This window comes from Furipterus horrens, unplaced genomic scaffold, assembly GCF_987537825.1.
Source record: "Furipterus horrens unplaced genomic scaffold, mFurHor1.1.pri manual_scaffold_3, whole genome shotgun sequence".
NCBI classification, from domain to species: Eukaryota; Metazoa; Chordata; class Mammalia; order Chiroptera; family Furipteridae; genus Furipterus; species Furipterus horrens.
The window spans coordinates 57,016,023-57,042,777 of record NW_028327173.1 but is presented as its reverse complement, the minus strand read 5'-3'; the positions used below and the strand labels follow the sequence as shown (position 1 = coordinate 57,042,777).

Below are 26,755 nucleotides of genomic sequence, written 5' to 3'. Positions count from 1 at the left end.
CTGTATTAGAACCAGAGGATAGTTCAGAAGTTTATTACCCAGAGTCCTGCCTTCCCTTTTATTTTTGTATGTTCAAATTGTATGTTCAAATATATTTTTGGAAGTTCTACCATATTGTTTAACCTGTCTTTCCTGAATTTAAACCCGTTTTCTCTTTTACTCTCTAGAAATGAAGTACAGTGGTTAATTTTGTAATTTTACTTTGTTTCCCTTTTCTCATAACTTCTAATCTTGTTTTTTCATAATCTTATTGAAATGTGGAATCCAAATTTGATAATTTGAATAAAATATTATAGTAAGTGCCTGCACAATTTAATATAGAATGGTTAAGTCAAATTAATAATGTCAATGAAAACCATTATATTGGTTTAAAAAATAAATTGTTGAATTTCATTTCAATTGAGATTTACTGTTTTCCAGTTAATTACTCTTTCTTTTTGTCTGTGATAGTCTCCATTGTATATTCCCCATTACTTTTTGTCCAGTTGACTTTTATGATTAAACTGAAGAGCAGAAGTGGTGGCAAAATACTCTTCACTACCACTATGTTATTTCCTTTGCCAAATCGATTTTTAAAAAATATAATAAAAGTGATACCTCAGAAGAAGCAAAGCCATCCAGGTCCTCTTAATGAGAAGAATATCTAAACTATGTTGCTTAATCCCCAGAGAAAAATAAAAGAACCTTTTGATTTTCTTGTCATTTGAGAATTGAAATATACCAGAGAAGGCATATTAGTGATGTTGGTGTGTGTTTTTCTGGCAAAAAGTGTAATTCAGGCATTGTGGTAAAGTCCTAAGAAACTACTTACAGCATTCTAAAGAGATTACATATGGACTGTTAAAATCTACTAGTGCTAAGAAAAATTCCAAGGCACTTGTCATGAAAGTAGGTGAGTTGGGGAGAGTAACTAAATTAGTACAGTTCTTTACTGGAAAAATTAGCAAAAGTCAAATTTTTGTTAAACATGAGAATATGTGAAAGGTTGCACATAGTGATTTTTATTATAATGGACTATATGTGATATATCAAAATTTTAAAAATTTTATTATCTGATAAAAATAAGTTAAAATAAATCAGTGGCATTCATTAATGCAGCATTTTTTATTTTGATTGTTTCTGTGAGCCATCCAAAATGTTCAAAATATAGTAACTTGTAATTTTGGTAATAAAATGCACAGATTTGAATTCCAATCCTTGAGGCTGGTGTGCTTGAATAAGTCAGTGAACTAATTAGTGGGAAGTTGAGCAATAGAAAACAGGAAGAAAGGGATAGAAAACTTGTCTACACAATACTAATTTTAACCTTGAAAAGAAAGGGGAAGAGAGTGGTGGCTGACTTCTGCTGCTTGCCCCTCCCCTATTGTAGGAAGAGTGGTTAATACTGGGGAGTGTCTGGAAGCAGTGACGACTTAGGTGGAGGCTGCAAGGCAGGTGGTTGAGGGTGAAAATGGCAGGCTTGGTGGCTGAGAAGAGATGGAGAGGGAAGAACCAATGCCTTCCTGTAGGAAAGAGTCAGTGGCTTTGGGAAATGGGTTGGAGACTGTCTAGAACATTAGCCTCTGTATTTCTTTGAAGTTCTGTTCTCCAATTTTTGCATTTATGTGAGCACTTAGAATTTTCAGTTATACTTTATTGCATATAAAGAAGAAATTATGTGCTCTAGTGCTATTCTTCAATTGGACAGTTTGCTAAGGTCTCTGGATGGTTCCATTTAGAATTTCAAGGGCCTATTTTATGTCATATTATAGACCATAAATATTAAACAGCAATAATGAGTTCCTGCATTTAACTTAATCACCTGAGTTGATTAGATTATCAATATCAAACAAAAACACATCATTAAATCCTTTCAGATGCCAATTCACATAGTCTTAGGGTAATACAGAATTGTTAAAAGGAAAAAGGACTCATGGACATGGACAACAGTGTAGTGATTGCGGGGCCGGGGTGCGCGGGTGTGTATAAGGAGACTAAATGGTAATGGAAAATATACAATTAAAATTAAACCAAATGTTCATATTAAAGAAACTGTGTTTGAATCCAAACTCCACTCTTCACTAGCCGTGTGACCCCATGACATGTTCCTTAACTTTTCTGTGTTTAAGTTTAATATCCTATGAAACAGGGATGATAATAATACACAGGTTGGGGCAAAAGTAGGTTTATAGTTGTTTGTATGGAAAATAATACAATAATTAATAAATAATAATACAAGAATAAACTGTTTCACATACTCAGAACTGTAAACCTACTTTTGCCCCACCCTGTATATCTTGGAATTAATGTATGAGGTAATGCTTATAATGTGCTTATTTTATTAGTACAGCACTTGAGGTATATCAAGTTCTCAATAAATGTTAGTTATCATCATATTACACTAAAACACATGTGACTTCGAATGTGTGACTGTGCACCTGTTGAGTTCCTGTCTCTGCTGTGTAGTATTTTTTAGTTTTATTTCTAATAATGTAAGTTCAAAATACCTGGCATCATATAGTCTAGTAATCCAATTGTGTGACATTTGGCGAGTTAAGGGTAATTCGTAAGATCTTAATGGTCTAGCTAGCACCTGCAGCTAATAGATTTGCTATGATTAGCTTCGTAGTGCAATGGTGGTGACATTCCTGAAGACATGGAAGAGGAGAAAGAAAAGCCTAAAAGTGAATTACATACTCTGGCATCCAGCTAATGAAAATATAACACAATTTATTGCATGTTATTGCTTCTTCAGTCATTAAAATCTTGAAGAAGCAATAATATACAGAGTATCTTGAATAATTTATTTCAGGAAAACAAAAGCAAAACCTATGAGCAGAAACCAGGGATCCTCAATCTGCTACTTCATCTTCAGCCACTGGTCTAGGTTGGAATGGTGATGTTATTGAAAAGAAGAAACCTGGTGATCCTAGCTCTGGTAGCTAATGATGTTATCCAATAGTATTTTCTGATTAGTAGCATCACTGTAGAATGGATAGCAATTTTTTAAAAGATTAAATGTATTTATTTTTAGAGAGAAGGGAATGGAGGGAGAGAAACATCAATATACAAGAGAAACATTGATTGGTTGCCTCTTGCATGCCCCCCATGGGGACCTGCCTGCAATCCAGGCATGTGCCCTGACTGGGAATACAACTGGCACCTGTTGATTTGTTGGAATGATGCCCAACTTACTGATCCACACCAATCAGGGCTGTATAACAATTTAAGTGAACAGTTTAAGGACATTTTAACTAATGCAGTAATTTATTTAAATTTTATTTGGCAAACTTTTTATTAAGGTAATACCACTCTATCATAAATGAAAAGTTATGGTTGTTGAAATTTTACACTCTAATGGTTTATTGTAATAAAAGGTTATTCATCCATGTAAAATGTATATATATATATATATATATATATATATATATATATATATATATATATATTTACCTATTGTTTATTCGTTCCTGAATGCACCAAGGAAGAATTTCAGGGAGGTGGGTAAAGGGCCCTAGCAGTCCTGATGCAGGGCTTACCTGTTCCTTCAATGATTGTCAAACATGATAATAGGAAAGTATTTTAGACCATTTGCCCCCACATATGTTTCTTTTTCGATAAGTTTAAATTTTCATTTTTATATTTATGATCTTTAAAATCTATTATAAGCATGATCAAGGTATTCTATTTAGGTTATATCCAAAGAGTGGTAAGGGAAGAAAATATTAACAGTTACTCTTTTTTCTCAAAAAATGAAAAGAAATTATGCTTCACTAATATATGTATCTAAAGTAGCAAATATGTGTGACTTAGAAATTAGTAGATATAGATGGGTTTGCCCTCACATTTTAAAATTTTATTTTACTGGAGTACATGATTTAAAAAATATGAAAACTGCCTATGTAAATAACCACTGTATTGTTTGGATTCAGACCCAGTTTGAACTTCATACAATTTCAGTTTTCACTTGTTCTTTCGGTTTTGTGTTGAGAGAAGGCCTTATTACCTTATACCTTGTTGTATGATGTAGGTTTGGCAGGGGCTTGAATAAAGTGTGAAAATTGAGTCACCTACTATTATTTATTGGGATGTAGTAGTTTGTCTTCAGTGCAGATTGTTTTGGTCTTAATTGCAGCAGTGATTTAATGCCCACTCAGTGAAGACTTAAATAACTGCTGTGATGCTAACCTGATAGTCAAGTGAAGTCAAGTTATATCTCATGATAACTGGTGTGCAATGAATGTTTATTGGCATAGGTGCAGTTAAATATAAGATCTGATTCTCCAGAATAGTAAACAGTCTGGAAGTTACAAATTGCATTTTATACAACATATTTTTTGTGACTAGACTTACCCTATCATCAAATTATTTTGTAGTGTGGATGTCAAAATATAGAAAAAAGTGAACTATAGAGCCAAGCCTGGTGTTATTGCTTTCTCTTCTTAAATATAACTGTAGTCATTTAGTTTTAGCAAAAAAATCATCCTTCCCATGGAATTAATGTTTTCAGATTATAGTTTTGTTAGTTTAATTGATAATTTTATATTTATAGTTTTATAAAAACTATAAGCCTAAGGAGTTTACCATCGTGTATATATTTAAATATCATTATACAAATAATTTAACAGTTGGACTAAGTGAGAATTTCTTTTCCTTTGCCAAACAGTTCTGAACATTTCTTAAGTTTTAAAAACAGTAAACAGAATGTGTGGTTGGACTAATAAACCTTTGAAATCCAGTCTGTTTCCTTTGTGGTTTTGATTTATTATCCACAGGTGTAATGATTTTTAAATGATGTATTGATTATGTTAACAGAGGGGTATAGTGCTTATCTTGGGACTCAAAATTATCTGTAGGGAAACCTGAAATGAATATTTTATGTCAAGTGTAATTGAAATATAGATTCTAATAAAATTATCTTAGGAAAAATGTTGATTGAATTTATAATTTGAAACTGAAAAACTGCTTCTTTATGATATTGACATTGGATAGATATTGAATTTTAAATAAAAAATATGGCCTAAAGGAATGCTCATATTTATACTGACATTAGGAGGTCAGCTCAGTTTTAATAATGGCTTATTACAAAAAAGAAATGATTAATAATAATTTAATGTAAGTTAATCATCTTACATTATTAAAAAGAGAAGATATATTTTCCACTTTAAGGATATAACTTCCATAATTATGAGAATATGAATCAGTAGCAGCTGAAGAACTGATCTTTGAATGTGGCAGAGTTGGAACCCTTTCAAAATACAGATCTAGCCAATTTCCAAGAAAAATCACAATGATTCAGTTCTGAACTTCAATGTATTTGGAACATATGTAGCAGAACATTTTCTTCTTATTTCCTGCCAAACTAGTTACATATGCCACATTAATTTTCCTCTTATCTTTGGGAAGCTCAGTTATATTGTAGAGAATTGCCTGATTCATATTCAGCAGTTTTAATGGTAATATCGAGATAAGTATTAAGAGAAATTTTGTAATTTTCTCTTAAAATATATGCAAAAATGAAAATACTTCATTTACTCAACGAATATTAACTGAATACCAACTATATGTCAGGCCCTGTTACTAAGCCTGAGTGTTACCGTGGTTAACAGGATAGATAAAGCCCTGCCCTCAGAGTTTATATTCTAATGGGGGTGGTGGTGGGAGATGATGGGGATTTCAGATACATAAATGACCTAGAGAAAATAAAGCACATACTCAGTATAGAGTACCTTAGCTGAGATTAGAATGATATGAAGATTTGAGAGGAGAGAAACCAAATTTGGTGAGTAGTCCCTGAAGTGGAAAAGGCTTGGTGTATTCATAGAACAGAAAGGTCAGTGTAGATAAGCATTCTGGGTGGTAGGGGCCGAAGTTAGACAGATAGAGACTACATAACTGAGCTTTTTTGACCATATAAGGAGTTTTGATTTTTCTCTAATCACAGTGAGTAGTCCTTGGAGGGTTTTAAGTAAGACAGTTTGATGACTTGACTTTCTTAAGGAAGATTACTCGGGTGGTTACAAGGAGAATGAACTGTAAAAAGGTGTGAATGGAAGCAGGGAGCCATGTGGGGAGCTATTCTAATAGCATCTAGTCAAGAGATGATGGTGGCCGGCTGGTATAGGGAGATGGAGTGGAGCCAGTGAAGAGTGATTGGATTGGAGATGTGTTCCTGTGACATGCTGATTGTATGTGCTGATGGACTGCATGTTTCCTATACTTAAGCATTTGTGCTTCTGAAACACAAATTCTTTGGAATATCATAGTTTAACGTGGACTGTGTAAGTCCTGAGAATGTCAGATATTACTAATTTGTTTTTAAATGTTTGGGGAGGACATTGTAGCTTCTACAGCTTCCCCTTGCTATGTGGTGTCAGAACATGGAGGCAGCTGGACTGCCCGCCTGGACTTTTGATGTATGGAAATGAGCCATATGCAAATTAACCTGGTTTTAGCTCCTCCCATAGGAAAAATGGGTTTTGCTGTTCCCAGAAGAAATGTTGATGGACCTAGCACAATATATTGACTGGCCTGGTGGGGGGAAAGCAGGGAGATGTAAATAACCTGCTGAATGTGTTGATGGGTAAATTCACCCTAACTGAAATGTGTGTTTCGCAAAGTATGGAGACAGCGCCTGCAGGCAATTTTTGCAGAGTGGCCGTGGGACCTGGAGTCTCCATTCCTCCTTTCTTCTCCCTTCCGCCTTCTCCTTTCCCCTTTCCCTTTTCCCCTTTCTCCTATGGGCCCGTGAGGTGGACTGGGAGTCACTGCCCCCCGACCCCCCTTCTTCCCTTGCTCCTTTGGGCCCTTGAGTTGAAGGGCAGGGGAGTTCCCACTTCCCTGCAACCCCCTTCCCCCTCTTCCTTCAATAAACCGGTGTTTAATCCTAGAATGGTCTCTGCATGATTTCTCAGAGCAAGGCTACCTGACGTGTGGCATAAAGTATACTCTGTTGTGAAAAAAATTTAATTAATAACTTCAAATTTAATAACAGAAATTTATGCTAGATTGCTCCAAATACTTTAAAACATACTACATAAAGATGTGAAAAAATAGTTCTTTTAAATATGCACTAAATAATTATTTTGAATTATTTTTTATGAAGAAAAGAATGAACACAATTGCTACATGATATAAACAAAATGTGTCTGTTTTTAACTTTTTGGTTTTTCTTAAATAATATATTTTCTGGAATTTTTTTTCTAGTCACATTGTTCTGATGCTTGCAGATGATATGGCCTGCAACCCTAGGAATCCCAAACCAGCTACAGTATTTAGTCACAAGAATATGGAACTAAATGTGTATGGAGATGATGTGGAAGTAGATTATAGAAGTTACGAGGTAAATTGTTTGATTTAGCAACATGTTTGAAATATAGTTATAGTTACTTTTAAGCTCTAAAATAGTGGTTGAATAAAATAGTCTTATTCTTTGTCTTTAAGCTTTGTACGTAATTGTTACTGAAGCTTTGATATAATTCTGTTTCTGGAGTTCATCTTAAGGAAACTATATAAGTAAAACTATCACAACATAAATGTTTTAAATACGTATTTAGGATAAAACAATTTTATCTTGGCTTTAATGAGAGTATTTTAGTGAGGTTTCATGTATTAACTTACTTTTACAGTAAATGTATTATTTTTTATTTTTTGTTCTAAAATTTTAAGTTTTATATTTTTAGTAAATATGTTTATTGAGGAAAAGTTGAATGACTAACAAAAAACTAACCCATATTTTCACTACTTAGACGTAACCACTTTTTAATATGCTTCTAGTGTTTTATGGGTATGTGATTAAAAATATAAATTTGAATAATAGCATTATATTATATTTTCTCCCTTGAAACTTCATTTTAAGTTTAATAGACTGTGACTACATTTAAAATTTGAAGTGTTTGATGAAATCTTCCTCAATAATTCCTCTTTTACCAAGCCTACCAAAAGTAAGACACAATTTCCTGTGTTTCCAGACTTGTTCTGAAGCAATTGTAAAAGCGTGTCTGTCTCCTCCCAGGCTGTAAGCTCCTTGAGGACATGGTCTATATTTTATGTGTCTTAGACGTAGTAAGTAGGTATAGCCTTTTGAAGACATTGAAAAACGTTGTTCAGTGATTAAATGTGTATAAATGTTGGAATTTTTACTTGTTTATTTAGTTACTAAAATGTAGACCAAAAAGTTTCCTTTCTTGTTAGCCAATAAGAAGTTCTTAATAAAACACTTAACATTTTGTTGTCTCCTGGGAAAAATGTAAACCAAACATCTTACACACACACACACACACACACACACACTTATATACCCATGATCTAGAGAAAAGTCAAACAAGAAAGCTAGACAGATTTTCTGCTTTTTAAATTTATTTCTGTGCAATATAACTTTGAATTAGCATTACATTCTTCACAACTTTAAATATGCTTTCAAAAAATCCCAGAGGTCCAGAAATTCCAGGTTGGGAAATCTGTTTAAAGTGGTATGATTTTTTAGGGGGGGAGGGATATTTCATCAAGAGAAAATATGTTACGGTTAACATGCACCATATTTTTCTTTTTTTAATTGTTGACGCAATTACACATGTCCACCATTCCCCCGCCCTCCATCCATCCTCTATGCCCGCACCCCCAATTGCCTTCACCACATTGTTTAAGCTACCCTTTGTGAAATTTAAGTAACAAAATGCCTTAAAAGAAAATAAAGGTACATAATAACTGTGATTATTTATGGACCTCTCCTTATGGTTTTATTTCTGTGATTTATTATGGACCTGTCTTTCATGGTTAATCTAGAATTGATTAAGGAGATGCACAGATTAACTGCAGTAGTTATGTAGTTGAATTTATTTAAAACTTCTGTTTTTTAAAATTGTCCTAAATGTTTATGAAGACAGACTTATAAATTAAAGTTTTTGTTAAAACTTTGCGTAGCATTTAAAGTTTTAAATTTAGAATTAACTTTTATTTTCCTCCAAGTAGTTTTTATTTGTTAGTTTGTAGTATTTTTTAAGTAGAGGCAGTTACTTTGAGATATCTATTTAAATACATATATTTTGAGTTTATTTTTGTTTGTGTTTTATTTTCAGTTTATGTTGAGTAACACATAGAGAAACAATCTTTTTGAAAGTCAAGACAAATTATCAGGTTTCCCTAAGTTCTATTTTATTTGATCTCTCTCTCTCTCTGTTTTTTTATTTTTTTCAGGTAACCGTGGAGAATTTTTTACGGGTATTAACTGGGAGAATTCCACCTAGTACTCCTCGGTCAAAACGTCTTCTTTCTGATGATAGAAGCAATATTCTTATTTATATGACAGGTAATTTCAGAATTTATATACCTAATAATAGAATATATTGTTACTCTTTTCAACAAGAAATTTGCATGGAAAGAAATTTACATACCTTAAGTGATTTTTGGTTAAAATAGTTTGTCATGTAGTGTTCTTTTCTCATAATATATAACAACTTAAAATAATATTTGAAAACAGTATAATGTTTTGTGCTGTTCCTTAGTTTCTTATTTCTATTCTTTTTACTATTACCTTTTACTTGGCATCCTGCTATAGCCTCTTTGCCTTCAGTTTTGTCTCCTGTTAACCATCCTACTAAAGTATATAATAGATGTTGCAAATGTGTCACTGTTCTTCTTAAAACTCTGGTTTCTAATGGCGGAGTTTCAGTTTTTAGTGTGCATAAGAATGACCTGAATGCAGATACTTAGGCCTTTCTCTAAAATTCTGATTTGGTTTTGGTTTGGAGTGGGCTCAGGAAAATACATTTTAAATATACTCCCCCAATACAAGCTGCTGTAGTCTTTTGTTTCTACTTTGAAGACTATTGTGGGTGAAGTACTCCATAATATAGTTATCTTATTGATTGAGTTATACTATATGCAATATATAAGTATTTGTAGTTCTATTATTTATTTAATTTTAGTTCTTACACTTTTTATAATTCCATTCCAAGCATTGGACTGTTTCTGCCTCATATCATTTGTTTAAGCAATAGCTTTTGCTTAATTGATGTCTTCTCAGTTCACTTTCTTACTTGATTATTCCTTATCGTTTTAGTTTAAGTGGTTTTGCTTTTTAAGTCTAGGGTAATCTATGTTTCTAATTGCCTGGGACAGTTCTAGTTTACACCTGTTATCCCAGTGTAATTATTAATAGTGCTTCCTTTCTTCCTCAGAGGTTTCCTGGTGTGTATAGTATATTTTATAATTGCCCTAAGATAATTTTCATATCCATGGCTGGTGTAGGCCCTTCTCTTTGCACTGCCATATTAATCTGTAGTTTCTATTTAAACATTTTTGACTTTATTAGCTTTTGAGCTCCAAGGTGTCAATGATAATGTGTTTTTTCATTTTTTTTTTTATCACCAGTGCCCTGTCTTATAGTAGTATTCAGTAAATATGAATGTTGGTCAAATGGTATTTAAATTTTTTTCCTGGGGGTATTCCATTCAACTGATGATAAAACAGGATAAAAGAGGTGCGGAATGATTCTTAGATGTCATAGCAGGGCAGTTACTGATCCCCTCTTAGTGGTTTACTTTTATCTTGCTGCCATTATTTATAGCTTTTAAAATTCAGTCACTTTATAAACTTTATATATTAACTCATCAGAGTAAGTGAAGTTGGAAATAATTGTATTTTAATTTAACAATTACAAGAAAATTTTAAGCTTTTTTGGCAAATAGGAAGAAGTATATAGTCTTGTAACTTAGCTTTATTTGATGTACTAAACTAGAGGTTTTACAACATTTTTTTTTCTGAGTTGGTTTGTATGGAATACATTCCAGTAGTCTAAAATAGGATTTTGTTACCTATGGCCCATGGAAGGGCTACCTGTTTTGGAAATGAAGTTTTATTAAAATGTAGTTGCTTCTGTTTGTTTTGCGTATTGTCTATGGCTGCTTTTATACTATAGCAGTAGAATCCAGTAGTTGCAACAGAGACCATATGGCCCACAAGCCTGAAACATTACTATCTGGCCCTTTACAGAAAAATTTGCCAACCCAAGGAAGAGAATGGGAGGGCTGATAATTATAATGTGATAATAAAAATGATAATAGCTAGTCACTCCCGAGTCGGACTGCACAGCCATTCTCGGCGGTGCAGATAGACTCTTAAGAAGCTACACCATCGTCTCTCGAGACGGACGGCTGCCGACGACGACGACGACGACTGTACATAGTCAGTATTCTAAACCATTGTGTGTAATTCATTTCATCTTCACAATAACCTGAAGATTTAGGTGCCGATATTCAGAGTTGATAACACAGTTGTGTGGGTTGTGCACTGCATGTAAATGTCTTAGTAGAGAGGTGAGTGGGAGCTGGAATCCAGTATATAGTTAGACTTACTAAGCTATGTACCCTGCCATAGAGTTGTCTAATGAGAGGGAGAACTGTTTTCTGCCCACCCACAAACACATAGCCACTAACCACTTTTGAGCTCACAGGGCTGCATGTATTCAGAGGGGGCACTAAGATAGAAAATTTTTCTACTTTACTGCCCTTTGGGAGGTACCTTTATAAAATCAGTACAAAGGAGCGATGTAGGTGTGCTAATGATGGTTTTGCTGATGCATTTCTCACTTTACAGCTGAGGAAACTGAGGGATGGAAAGATTAAGTAATTTGTTTCAAGATAACACAGTCATTAGGTGTATAAGCTAGTATTAGAAACCAGGCAGATTTGCTCTGTAATACAGTCTAAATTTCACAGTCTTCTGGTCAGCTGTCCTGGGATGGTGTTTGATAGTAGGAAAAACATCAATTTTTAAGTGATAACTGCACTTCCTCTTAGTATAACATTCCAGGTACAAGTATGCTGTGAATAGTATTAGCATACCATGGGACTAGTTAGTGTCTTCCACTCCGTTCTCACCCAAAAATGTTTGCCTGGTGTTTGAGAACTTTTTATTTATGGAAAATCATTTCTGACATCATAATGGAGCCAGTGGAAAAATATAAATGTGGTTTTCTGTAATTGAATGATAGAAAAACTCTTTTAGATATTGTATCTACTATTTTTATACAGTCTATCATTACTTTCTTTCAAACTGATATTAAATTAAATTTATTTGTTTTACAGTATTTTTTACTTTAGAGTATAAAATAACAAATGATATTTAAAATTGCCATGAATGAAGTATTTATATTTGCATGTATGCAGTTTGCATTAAAAAAAATGTGTCTATTTGATCTTTTGATTCTTCCTATAAGGACATGGTGGAAATGGTTTCTTGAAATTTCAAGATTCTGAAGAAATTACCAACATAGAGCTTGCAGATGCTTTTGAACAAATGTGGCAGAAAAGACGGTAATTTGCAAATAACTACTTTTCAAAAGATAAGTTAGTACCTAATTTTTCAATGGTTAGTAGATTTGTAGATCTTATTTTATGATATTTTAATTTATTTGAATAATTTCTTTTAGGTTTATATTTGTTATTTCTACTGGAGTTATTTTTAAAAGAAAAACTCAGGGTTATTAAAGAACATGAAAAAAATTAACCTTGTTATTTAGCATCCTTCTTGGATGAAATAAGAGATTAACCAAGTGCCTCATTCCTTAGGGGGAATTATGAACATACTGTATATTTATTTTCCAACTAGTACCTATTCTCACTTTTCGCACATTCTCTGGCCCTCCATGCGATAACAATACATTATTTCTTCTTTGAAAAACATGTTAAAATTCCAGTTAGTATAAAATTTGTAACTTGACTCACATTAAGGATGACATATTGTTAGTAATCTAATGGTAAGCATCCCTTTGGTTAAAAGTTGTCATATGAACTTATTAAGTGAATTTAAAATAGCAATAGAACTGCTTTCAACTTGAGTACCTTCAATAAACACCAGTGGGTTACCTTCTAAACATATGGAATGGAGGGGAATATGATGCTTATTTTGCCTTGAAAGAGTTTAAAATATAGTAGAACAGAGATATATGTATACACAATTATGCTATAAATTCAGTTTTATGCATATTGAATTATAAACATAAGCAGAATGTGTGAGATTCCCAAGAAGGTAGAAGAGGACCGAAGCAAGAAGAGCTACATGAACCTTAAGATGAAGGGCAGCTCCTCTGTTATAACAGTGGGGAGGGGCCAGGATGAGGCGAAAGTTTATCACCTTTGACAGAGGAAAAGAGAAATTCCATTTTGTGGCTATTGTTTTCTCTGAGAGTTCTGGGGAGAATGGAAGAGAATGGAGAATGTTTTGAGTTTTCCTGTTTAGCTCGAATCCTACCGTCACCGCCAATTGTAAATATTGAATTATAAGCATAAGCAGAATATATGGAACTATTGAGGAGGAAGATTTTGCCAGTTACTGCTTTTATCTTATTCAAAACTTATACTTATTGAATATATAGTAGGTGCTGGGCACTATGTTTTACATGTATTGTCTGATTTAGTTTTAATAACTCTATGAGGTAAATGCTTTTATTATTACTGTTTTTCCACAAATTAGTAAACTGAGGTAAACAGATTAAGTTACTTGCAAAATTTTACAAAGCTAGAAAGTGCCAGCACTAGGACTCATGCCCAAGTGGTTCAATACTGTGCTGCTTCACTTAACCTTAGATGTTTCTGACCCTCAGGGGCCTCCACCGTTTTTGTCTTGGAAGAAATTTCGTATTAATTGTGCCTTCTGTCACCTGCTTAGATATAGTGATTCAAGATTACATACTTTATTTTCTAGGTGCCACGTTAGCTATTTGTTTAGATCCAGTGACTGAGAGAAACCTCTGCAAAAACTTACCTGCTCCCTACTTTCACTTCCACTATTTAGGCAGTTTATTCTAAAATATAGAGTTATTATATTATTCTTTCACTTGCAAAAACCTTTGGTGGCTTCCTCAAACTTATAGGATATAAGATCCAAACTTTATATGGGATACTTTACTTACAGATTGACCTTACCTACCTTTCTGACACGCATTTCCCTCCATTTCCCTAAATTACTCTAAATCCTAGCTACACAGAGCTATTCCCCTTTCCCCGAACATTTGTACTTATTCATATTTAGGTGCCTTAGTACAAGCTTTTTCCTTTGCTAGAGTCTTGTTTTTCCTTTCTTTGTTAGATAAAACAGCACTTACTTTTCATTGCCCATGTCAGACATCACCTTTTCTGACCTGTCTTTCCTTAGAGTTTTCTCTCTGTTCCTTTCTCAGTGCTCTTAGAGCACTTGGACTTTGTTAGATGCTAAGCACTATGAAGCCTTAGTGTTCCCAGCTTAGTACCAGGCACATTGTAGGCTCTCAATAAATATTTTTAACATTTACATAGATTAAGAGTCTGTCTTCCAGTTAGATTTTAAGTTCTTTGAGTTTTTTTTTTTTTTTTTTGTTGTTGTTGTTGTTGTTGTTTTGGCTGAATGTCGATCAATTTCTAGGGCAGAGTGAATACCAAATATGTGTTCATTGTATTCAGTATTCATTTAAATTCTGAATTATGGGGCATAGGTAAGGGAAGGGGAAAGGGTTAGGGCACAAAAGCCACTCTGTTGAGGTGGTTTTCCTGGACAGGATTATACCTTTAATATTTATAATACCAAATTTGTATTGGAAACTACTGAAAAATCTCAATTTTTAACGAATGAAATGACTAAGATATAACTTCAACATGTTATGTTATGGAAGTATTGTAAAAATATTAGTCAATGTATGATTAACAGCATGATTTATGTCAAAGATATTACCACTTTTCTTTCAGCTACAATGAGCTGCTGTTTATTATTGATACTTGTCAAGGAGCTTCCATGTATGAGCGATTTTATTCTCCTAACATAATGGCTTTAGCTAGTAGCCAAGTGGGAGAAGATTCACTCTCGGTAGGTGCATTTTTCCCATTTGTAAACTGCACTGTCTTTGGAATGTGTAGCTATTTCTCAAATTGCTTATATGCTTAATGAGCACATGTGCTATTTTTTAGGCTTTTTAACACCTCAGAAGGAAATTTTGATTATATTTAAAACATTTTCTATAATGATGCTATTAGTATATTAACTTGTTTTTTTGCTTTGCTTTTTAAAAAAATTTTATTGTGGTATAATTGACATACGGCATTATATTGGTTTCAGGTGTATAACATGATTTGATATTTCTGTATATTGTGAAATGATCACCAGGAGGAGTATAATTAACATCTGTCACTGTACACAGTTACAGAATTTATTTTTGTGTAATGAGACTTTTTCAGATCTATTAGCAACTTTCAAATATGAAATACAGTATTATTAATGATAGTTGCCTTGCTATAAATTACATACCCATAACTTATTTATTTTATAACTGGAGGTTTCTACCTTTGGACTCTCTTCAACCATTTGACCCATTTCCCACTCCCGTGCTCTGGCAACCACCAGTCAGTTCTCTGTATCTATGAGCTTATTTAATTATTATTTTTATTCCACATATCAGTGAGATCCTGCACAGTCTGTCTTTCTGTCTGCCTTATTTCACTTAGCATAATACCCTCAAGGTTCATCCATGTCATTCTTTTTTATGGCTGAATAATATGCCATTGTATATGCTTTGCTTTGTATAGCATCAGCCTGATCCTGCAATTGGAGTTCACCTTATGGATAGATACACATTTTATGTCTTGGAATTTTTGGAAGAAATTAATCCAGCTAGCCAAACTAATATGAATGACCTTGTAAGTATTTGCTTGATTTGATTATAGCACATAGGTATGCTAATCTTTAGATGGTCAGTGAAGTCTATTATTCCTTGTACTGCTGGGGTACTGTGTCATATGCTGAATGGTGGCCTTTTAAAACTTTTGAATCTCCCTTTACAGTAATATCTGTTTCTTTACTACAGGGACCTAACAATTTAGCCTGGTTAACTTGCTGTTCCTTGAGGTACTTTTCTATTTTCATTCATTTGTTCTGCTCTTTTCCCTACCAGAAATGTACTTTTTTTGAGTTCACATATTGAAATTCTACCTATTTTTCAGGAGTCAAATCAGATTCTGTCTTCTCCAGGTCTTCTCAAATTCTTTCCTGTTTTCAGGGCTTTATTCCTCTTTTAAACCATTTATCATAGTCTTATCTTTTTTTGAACTTAATAATTGAGTGTGAGTGTCTTTCTTAATGTGAAGTTCTTGGAGGAGAGGGACACGCTTTTACATATCTTTATGCACCCTACAATATCTAATACAGTGTTTTGTTGTGGCTTGTAGAATTTAACTCACTTTTTCCCCTGACTAGTTTATACTAGCTGTATTTTAAAAAATAAATCTACTTTGAGGTTGCTGTAGAAAGTAGACCTAACAAAAAGCTTGGAACAACAGTTCTAGATTAGATAATTACTGTGCATCAGTGCCATTCACACTTTTTTCCTCATTAATTTATATCTTGTTTATTCATTCAAATATTACCTGAGTTATTGCCACGTGCCAGGCACTGGCTGTACCCTAATGAAAGAGGCAGACACTGTTCCTGCCTTCACGTAGCTTCAGAGTGAAGGGTGTGCTGAATAGCCAAGTAGCTTTGCACGGATCTCTCTTATTACATAGAAATCTTTTAGGTAAATTTTTATTTATTAAAGGGGTTTTGAAAATTCTGAAAACCACTGCTACAAGCTATCAGATTTGATAATATAGGACTACTATATACTGATTACATTTTTAAGGTTATCTGTTTTTTTATGCCTGTTACAGTTAATATGAATTTGAATATTAAAACAAAATTTGTGTTAATGCTACTTTAACGGTAAGAAAATTATAGTCACCTAAATTCCAGTTACTTTATTTTTTGGATTATACATTGTATATTTTATGTAATGAGTGACATGCTCTCTCAAAAGTTCACAATAAATGCACCTCACACTTTAAATGTCTTATGAAATAAAAATATACTTCTTCCATTGAACTTATATATGAAAGACTGAGGAAGCTGATAATTTTTATTTCTCAAAATTGCCATTTACTTTTTCTTTTAATTTAAGTATAGTCAGTACCGTATTCCCTCACTTATCGTGGTTATTACATTCTAGACCCCCCCGCGATAGGTGAAAATCTGCAAAGTAGGAACCTTCCATTTATTTTAGTATTTATATATATTTTTAAGGCTTTATAAACCCTTCCCACACACTTATAAACCATTCCTAGTCCCTTATTAACCTTTCCCACTCCCTTATTAACCTTTTCCACACTTTTATAAACACTACTTATGTTCTTAAACATATTCTACACTCTTAAACCTATGTAACTTTAACAACATACGTATACAGTACCGAAAAATCCCGCGATATAGTGAAAAATCCGTGATAAATAATTAAATATCATATTTTTTAAAATCCCGCGATACAGTGAGGCTGCGATATAGAGAGGGACTACTGTATACAATATTATATTAGTTATATTAGTTTAGTGATTTAACATTTTTATACTTTACAGTGTTATCACCCCACTAATTCTGAATATCATTTTTCACAGTGCAAATTTACCACAATATTATTGACTGTATTCCTTTTCACCTTTTTTCATTCATCCCTTGATTATCTTCCCTTTTGGCAACTATGCCTTTGGTCTGTGTTTCTATATGCCTGTTTTTGTTTTCTTTGTTCTTTTTTTTTCTTTCTTTCTTTTTCAGATTCCACCTGTAAGAGAAACCATATAGTATTTATCTTTCTCTGTCTGATTTGTTGCACTTAGCTTAATACCCTCTAGGTCCATCCATATTATCACAAATGGCAAGACTGCATTATTTTTATTGCTCTGAAATATTTAATTTTTAATAAACATTCCTCATTAATTTCATCTGGCTCTTCCACCTTGGTTCTTTAATTGTATTTTAGTTGAATGATTACTTTACTCTTGTTTAGTAAGAATGATCTGTTTCCTTGAAGTTAAATAGTACTCATATAGTGATTTGACATATCTCTAGATACTATGTAATAATCCCTATTTTCTGTTGGATTATGAGTATGTAGTAAAATTTGTTGCGTATCAACTGTATCCAGAGTAGTATATTAAGGGCTTCAGGAACAGAAAAATTAGAAGATGACTTGATTAGCCCCTTAAAAATGTAGTGTCATTGGTAGCAGTTGAAGAGCACATTTATAGAGTATCACCTGTTATATGATGGCTCTGGATCCTCCAGGCAGTTCTGCACTCTCTGAACATGTAATTCTTGCTATGCACCTGTATTATGCTTCTGTCATAATATTGCTCTGTAATTGTTTATAATTGTAAGGCTCCCTTGAGGCTTTGAGTTTCTTAAATAAGCACTATAAGCATCATCATGCTTTATACATCTTACACCCACAGAACTTAATTACATATAGTAACTGGTTTTATTATACAATTACTATATACACATATAGTAATTGTTCAGTGGATGTTTATTGAATGAATGAAGGACATGACAACAGTACACATTTTTATGGTTCCTTTGAATACGGTGGAATTAGTGATTAAAATTTTTCTTGGAGGTAGTAGATTTTCAGGTTTGAAAGAAGGAAAGGAGTGTAGCATAGTCTAGGAAAATGGAATAGCTGCAGAGGCACAGAAGTTGTACTACTAGATGATCCTTGTCTTTGGTGATAAACATAGAAGCTGGCTAGAGTGAAAGATTATTGAAATTTAAAATGAATAATTACTGGACCTGTGGGTTGTAATGTTGCTGAGGACAAGAAAGTCAAGTCGATGTGATAAACATTCTTGAAGGGAGGAATGACTTCAAAGTATGATTATTTTAGCAGCAGAGAAGAAGACAATACTTATTTAGTGTTTCCGAAGCTAATTCGACTATACTTTTCTTACTTCTTCTGGTACCTAATAAAGCCCACCAAGTTGCTCACACAGGAATGCCTTCAGTATACCTAGGATTTCAATCTTATCTTTGTTTATTTTATCTTTTACTTTGTTTCTTCAAACTTTCACTTTTTTTATCCTTCCTGTTAGGCATTTTATTTTCTTGAGTTTTCCCCAACCGTTTTTCCTTCTTTGCTTCTTAATTTATATCCTGATCTCTTCATTTCTTTCCTGAACTGGTAAGGCAATGTGATATTAGGCAAATGCCTTAATCTCTTTGAGCCTTAGTTTGAAGTAGAGATAATAATGTTTATATGCCTCAAAGTTATTGGTAAGCTCACATGAGAATATTTACAAATTCTTTAACACAGTGCTTGGAGCACTTTCATCAATTATAGCTGCTCTGCCCTTCCCCACCCCTCTCCTGTCATGGTTGTGATTACCTATTTAGATGGTCTTGTCTACATCTTGTCTACACAGGTGGGCAAGTGCTATAGCCCTGGACCCTTACTAGAAGGCCTGGAAGGCATTCTTCATATATTCTGTGCTTCTGCCGAACTAGGTTATTTGCCATATACATCTCTGCAGCTGTACCTTTGTTAGGAATGTTCTTATACCCCATCTGTAATATTTCCTTTCCTTCAGAAAATAGCTTAAATCCCACTCCCTCTTTTTTTCTTCTCCTTCAACTATAAGAAGTTTATTCTTTTCTGAATTAGATCCTGTCACCTTTTTTTCTACCTTGCTATTTTTATTCATCTCTGACTAGACTTCAATCCTGGAGGACAGAACCATGTGTTATCAATTTTTGTCTCTTCCGGATGGTAACAGTGGGAAGTGTATGTAATGATAGGTACTTCTTGTGCTTTGCTGAGTGAATGAATGTATGTATGTCCTTGGTAATTCACTGATGTGAGATATCAGGGGTAAGATCAACTTAAAAATTTTTGTTACAGCTGTGTAGCAATGAAGTCATGTTTTTTTTACTATATTCTGTAGAGCACTGGTGTCTGAAGGTACTGTGGGTTTATTTTCATCCTGAATGAACTAAAAGTGTCTTGATTTATGGACTGGTTTCCGTAGGTTCACAGCAGGACAGCAAGGGGCATATGTAGTGAGGGGGCTGTGCTTGAAGTTCCTGTGAGCCATAGCTCCTCTGCTTTCATCTCTTTCTGTACTGGGCTACCATGTAATTTTTTATTTGAGTTTAAAATTTGAATGAAGGGTTATGATTACAAAATGTTTTAAAAAGCCACCTGGATAGAGCACCCCTCCCCCCAAGGTGGATGTAGATGCACAGAAAAGCAATTCCCTTGTCATAGTGTTGCATGGGACTTCTCATAGATTGAAGGGTTCAAAGTACAATTTGTACCATATGATTAAAAAAGATAAATGCTGTTTTCCCCTACCCTGGCAGCTTTCCTTTTTATCACCTGTTTTTATGTCTATGTAGCTTTTTTTAAATGTCAGTGCAATAGCAGTGAAACTTTTATCTTTAGAAACAGTAGCTTCTTTAGGTTGGGAAAGCTATCAAAATACACTGTAGTCTACTGTATTATGTTATTGGATTTAATAAAAGTTGTATGTATATGTAGGCACAAATGTGTTTATTACTCTTATGTCTTTTTTCCAGTTTCAGGTGTGTCCGAAGAGTCTGTGTGTGTCTACTCCTGGACATCGCACTGATCTTTTTCAGAGGGATCCTAAAAATGTCCTGATAACTGATTTCTTTGGAAGTGTACGGAAAGTGGAAATTACAACAGAGACTATTAGTTTGCAGCCGGATTTAGGAATCATGGAAAGCAGGTATCCCTCTTAAATTATTATTTGAATAGAGTATTTTAGTCTTACAATTTGTAAATTTTTGTGTAACATAAGAGATTACTACCCAGTTTTCACTTGATGTAAGTCCTATGCTCTTCAGATTTATAACAAAAGCTATAAATATCAGTGCGAAGCTATGATCATGATTAGGATTATGTCGTAACTTCAAAATACAGTGTTTGTGGTAGTGTGATTTGAGACTTGCTGAAAAGGACTAAAATGTCGCCTGTAATAGGCTGTCTCTGAACCATATTTTTCTGTTGATGGAGGTGTATATAATGGTTCAGAAGACCTTCTTGAAAGGGCAGATACATGAACATTTCAGACATTAATCTCTAATAAATGTGTATGCTGTCACCTATTGAGCAGAAGGTATTAATTGATATGACATTGAATAGGGAAGTTGGCAGCTGGGCATTTAGAGTAATCAGGACCCTAGGAATCTGGCAAATGCAAGGCAGATAAACATAAAAGGGGAAGTGAGTGCCAAAAGAATATAGGTGTCAAATACATACTTCAGACTATGACACAATGCTTCTATGTTCAGAATTTCTCTGGGCTCTAGCAATCTGATTAGTTCTTTGAATGCTATGTATTTTGGTATCTAGAGTGTGGGTGGTTTGTGAGCTTGGTTCAATTATATCTGGCTTTTCCCTAGTGCTGTATTCTGTTAATCTGGAACAGTTTATCTGGGGCTATTGTAAATTTGAAGTGACCCTCCATCAACAAGTGCCACTGTTTAGGATTTGTTTTGGAGGCTCTTGGTAATTCATTAGGGAAAAAAGATGACAGAAGAGGTATAACCCAGGTACTCCCTTTTTGGGGAGTGGATTGTGTGTGAGTAGTGAGTGTGTGCTCATACATATGTGCGTAGGGGTGTGTGTGTGTGTGTGTGTGAGTGTGAGAGAAGTTGAGAGAAATTGGTTGATTTGGGGTATGTAAATTTTAGAAATATTTATAATGTTCTATTTTTTCCTCTGTAAACATTTTTAAAGGCAAAATACTTTGTTAGGATTAAAAAGTGTCTCAGTTAATAGCTACTTTCTCGAAATACATAGGTGATATGTTTTCCTAGGTATTCAGCTTTGTTATTTGTGATTGTCTAATGCTGTCTGTCGAAAACTCATACTCCAGGGAACCTTTCTGGAAAGCCAGTAGACAACAAATATAATTTACTCAGTTTTGAAATATTTAAAGATTTGTAATTGAGTTTATGAATACTTTAGGAATAAATTAAGACTAGCACACATGCATCTTTTAAAAAATTTAAAATTGATGTCATTGTTAATTATTTTCTATTCTGGATATTCAAGGTCTTGGATTTTTTCTTTTTCAATTTTCTGGAGCTATTGCCTTAAAAAGTATTTTCTTAAGACAGGAGACAATATCCTACAGCAATATCACTTTTATTTACTTTTTAAATAATGACTTTTAAAATACCTTTGTAAAATAGCTGAATATATCTTAATACTTAGCAACTAAAATTGAAATTGAGCTACTTACTATGTCTTTTACGAAATTCATTTTGTAATTTTTCTTGAACCTAAGTCTGTAAGATATATCTTATCTTACCATATGAATTCTGCATTAATTTATTTTATAGTCAAGGACCATTTTATGCTTCTTCTGTACTTATTTTCTGTTCTCTCCACCTAACAAAATATTAAATATGTAATAATTGTATAATAAAAAAATGATTTCAGTTCAATTCTACTGTTCTGTTATATATTATGGAAGAATTTTGTCTCATAAATTATCTCCATGCACTATTTCAGATGCAAAAATAATTGGTGCTGAAGAATATCTTTAATCAAGAAAATCATTTTAAGCATCAAAGCCAGAGATACCAGGGACTGTTGAATTAGAGCACCCTCTAGTGTTTATAAATAAATTTTATTTAGAATATTGCTTATAGATGGTTCCTGATCACTGGTATAGGTTATCCAATTAATTTAGAAAAATTAAGTTTCCAGCATGCTTCAGGAATTTCTACATGGATGCTACAAATATCATCTTGTATGTAGGTACTATTTATATGCAAATGTGAGTGACAGTGTTTTGGGAAAAGTGTATTCATGAGAGATCAGATATTGTGAAAACTTATTAAGAAAATTATGGGCTAGAATGTGTATGTATTTTTTCAGATATTAATTTAAAAATATCAATACAGTCACTGGTGTTAAAATTAGCAGTTGACATTTATACTTTTAAAAATATTACTTTCTACATTTATTAGAGAACCAACAGACCTGATTTCTTCAGACTGTCTGTATTTCATATTTTGTGTACTAGAGTATCCTAGACTAAAACCTGATGTGATGAATAATTTAGTACATAAAATTGACTGAAGTATCTATATGAAATAATTGTTTTTATATGTCTTCTGAAACTTAGCTACTGAGCAAGGTACAGTCATATAGTTAGTAACAACACTGTGTTTCTGCATGTGTTTTACTAATTGTGTCATTAAATTTTTTTGCAAGAATAAGTGTGGTAAAGTGAGGACTGATTATAACAATCTTGGCTTATATAATTTGATTCTAACTTCTTCATCTGAGTATATATAGGTTGAATTGATTAGTATGCAGACAAATAAACTGCCTGCCCTCCTGAAAGAGTTGTGCTTTCTAGAATCTAGTCATAAATCCATGTCAGAATTACTCAGATTACCAATTTTGTGTTCTTACTGTATAGGGAAAATAGCTGTCAGCCTATGGATGTAAAAATATTTGCACGTTGTAGTGTTACAAAATATAGAAGTCTAATAAGTTTTTTAGGCATTGCCCAAGAGAAAACAGAATACATTTTTTATATATTAGTAAACTGAGGCTGAGGAAAGTTAATAAATCTGTCTAAAGTCACACATCTAATAAATGATATAGCCAGTAAATGAATGCCTCATACCTCTGAAAATATATATATTCTTATATTATTCTTTTATAATTTACCCTGAGTTACTTGTTTTCTTTTAAAAGGATATAAAGTATAAATGATAGCTCACTGAAGTGTCACAAAGTAACCACTCATGTAACCACCAGAAAAAAAAAATTAGAAAAATGCAGGTAGGCTTGAAGATGCCTGATTCCTGGGGCCCCTTCCCAGTTTCTACCCTCTTACATTGCTTCCGAGTTAACCACTGTGCTACCTTTATGGAGTTTATTTTCTTGCTCTTCATCTTAGTTATATCACCTAAAGATTATGTTTTGATTCTCTTGCCCATATTATGTTTTTGGAATTCACTTATGTTGTGTGCAATCATAATTTGTTCATTTTGTTAAGTTTTTTAAAATTGAGGTATAATTTCTATACAGAAAAACACCCTTTTTAGTATACATTTCTAAGTTTAGACAAATGCATACACTTGGACAATCACATGTCAGTCCCTTTATGCAAGAATTCTTAACCTTAATACAAGGTCACAAAGACTTTCTTTTCTTTTCTTTTTTAAATCTCTACCCAAGGACATGTTTATCAATGTTTTTAGAGAGAGGAAGGGAGAGAGCAAGAGAGAGAAAGAAGCATCAGTGTTAGAAAGAAACATTGATTGGTTGCCTCCTGAACAAGTCCTGATCAGGGATTGAAACTGCAAACTTTTGGATACAGGACAAAGCTCCAACCAGCAACCACACTGGCCAAGTCTCTTTTATTTTCTTCTCGAAGTTTTGTAGTTTTAGCTTTTGTGTTTAGGTCTGTGATTTACTTTGAATTAAATTTTGAGTATAGTATTAGGTAGGGGTTGAAGTTCCTTTTTTTTCCATATGGAAATCTAGTTATTCCAGTACTATGTGTTGAAAAGATTGAATTCCTTATTGAATTATGTTAAAGCCTTTGTAAAAACAATCACACAGCATATACGTGTGGGTCTATTGCTGGACTTTTTGTTTTCATTGACCTGTATGTCTGTTTATATCACTCTTATACTGTCTTGATTATTTAGCTTTATATTAAGTTTTGAAATCAGGATTTTCCTTTTTTTTTTTAAAGTTGTACTGAGGTATAATTTACATACTATGAAATTCACCCATTTTAAGTTTACACTTCAATGACTTTTATGGAAAAATACAAAGTTGTCCAAACATCACCACAGCTCAGTTTTAGAACATTTCCTCCATTTCAAGCTCTTTTACAATCAGTCCTTTCCACGTTCAGCCCCAGAAACCACTGAACTTCTGTCTCCCTCAATAGATTTGCCCTTTCTGCACATTTCATATAAATGTCTGGCTTCTCTTGATTAGCATGACGATTTTGAGCTTCATCCATACTGTAGCATGGACAGCAGCCTGTTCCTACTATTCAGCTTGCTGCTGAATAGTAATCCATGTGCAAATAGACCACATTTGTCTATCCATTTGCCAGTGAACGGACATTTGAGTGGTTTCATTTTTTTGTCTATTATGAATAAAGTTGTATGAACATCCCTTTGTGTGGGTATATTTTTATTTCTTTTGGGTGTATACATAGGAGTGGAAATTGCTGGGTATATGCTAAGTGTATGTATAGCTTTTATTTTAAAGTATATTTTATTGATTATGCTGTTACAGTTGTCCCAATTTTTTTCCCTTCGCCTCCCTCCATCGAGTACCTCCTTTCCTTCCAGCAATCCCACCCGCCTTAGTTCATGTCCATGGATCATGCATATAAGTTCTATGGCTTCACTCTTTCCTGTACTATTGTTAACATCCCCATGTCTATTTTGAGTCTACCATTTATGCTTAATCCCTGCACCATTTCCCTCTTTCTCCCCCTCACCCTCCCAGCTGATAACCCTCCAAATGATCGTCATACTTAAGATTCTGTTCCTGTTCTACTTGTTTGCTTAGTTTGTCTTTGTTTTTATTTTTTAGATTCCATTGTTGATAGTTGTAAGGTTGTTGTCATTTTAATGTTCATAGTTTTGATCTTCTTTTTCCTAAATAAGTCACTTTAACATTTCATATAATAATGGCTTGGTGATGATGTACTCCTTTAGCGCTAAACTGCCTGGGAAGCACTTTATCTGCCCTTCCATTCTGAATGATAACTTTGCTGGATAGAGGAGTCTTGGTCGTAGGTCCTTTGTTTCCATCACTTTGAATACTTCTTGCCAGTTCTTTTTTACCTGCAGTTTCTTTTGAGAAATCAGCTGATAGTCTTATAGGCACCCTTTTGTAGGTAACTCTCTTCTTTTCTCTTGCTCCTTTTAAGATTTTCTCTTTATCTTTAACCTTTGGCATTTTAATTATGATGTATTTTGGTGTGGTCCTCTTTGACTCTAGCTTGTTTGGGACACTGTGCTTACTGGACTTGTATGTCTGTTTTCCTTCATTATTTTTTCACATAAGTTTTCAATTTCTTGCTCTTCCTCTTCTCCTTCTGGCACCCCTATGATTTGATGTTGGCACATTTCAAGTTGTCTTAGAGGTTCCCAAGCCTCTTCTTGTTTTTTTCAATTCTTGTTTCCTCCTTCTGTACTGGTTGACTGTTTATTTCTTTCTTATGTTCCAAATCATTGATTTGAACCCTGGTTGCCTTCCCTTCACCACTGGTTTCATGTGGATTTTTCTTCATATCACTTAACATAACCTTTATTTCTTCCCTGTCATACTTAATCTTGTCTGTCCAGTCTGTGAGCATCTTTATCACCAGTGTTTTGAACTCTGTGTCTATTAGATTGGCTTATCTCCTCATTGCTCAGTTCTCCCACTGGAACCTTGATCTGCTCCCTCCTTTGGGCCATACTTCTCTGTCTCCTCAACTTGAAAGACTCCCATGTTTGTCTCTGTGTCTTAGGTAGAGCTGTTGCACCTGTTATGTTGTAAGGGGTGGAGCCTTAGGTATTTATCAGTTCGGGGGCCACCTGTTTCACCACGTTGTGGTGCTGTATGTGGGGGAAAGGTCTGAGAGGGAACAATGCCACCTGCCCAGAACTTGCCCCTTTTCCACTAAATAAGTAGTCTGTGCTGAGAGAGGGGCAGTTCCTTCTACTGCCCCAAACCCCCACTGTTTTTCACAGTCAAAAGCAATGTGGCTTTATTTTCTCCCGGCAGCGCTGGGACCATGAGCTGTGTGGTCTGCTCTGGGGCTGGGATAGATCCCCAGGTTTAGTTCCTGATTTTATAATGTATGACTGTGCTTTCCACCTACTGGCCCCAGCCACTGCGCCAGCACCGCCACCACTGCCGGGGCCACCACATCATGTCCTC

At 33.9% G+C, this 26,755-nt stretch overlaps 1 protein-coding gene across 1 annotated transcript in view; it reads left to right on the top strand.

Moving 5' to 3' along the window:
- PIGK (phosphatidylinositol glycan anchor biosynthesis class K) overlaps window positions 1–26,755 on the top strand; it is a 100,673-nt gene that overhangs the window by 19,547 nt on the left and 54,371 nt on the right. Inside the window, exons 4-9 of the mRNA XM_090269635.1 lie at window positions 7,186–7,321; window positions 9,175–9,286; window positions 12,197–12,293; window positions 14,700–14,817; window positions 15,534–15,644; window positions 20,383–20,555. Coding sequence (XP_090125761.1) covers window positions 7,186–7,321; window positions 9,175–9,286; window positions 12,197–12,293; window positions 14,700–14,817; window positions 15,534–15,644; window positions 20,383–20,555 — 747 coding nt within the window. The remainder of the gene's footprint in view (window positions 1–7,185; window positions 7,322–9,174; window positions 9,287–12,196; window positions 12,294–14,699; window positions 14,818–15,533; window positions 15,645–20,382; window positions 20,556–26,755) is intronic.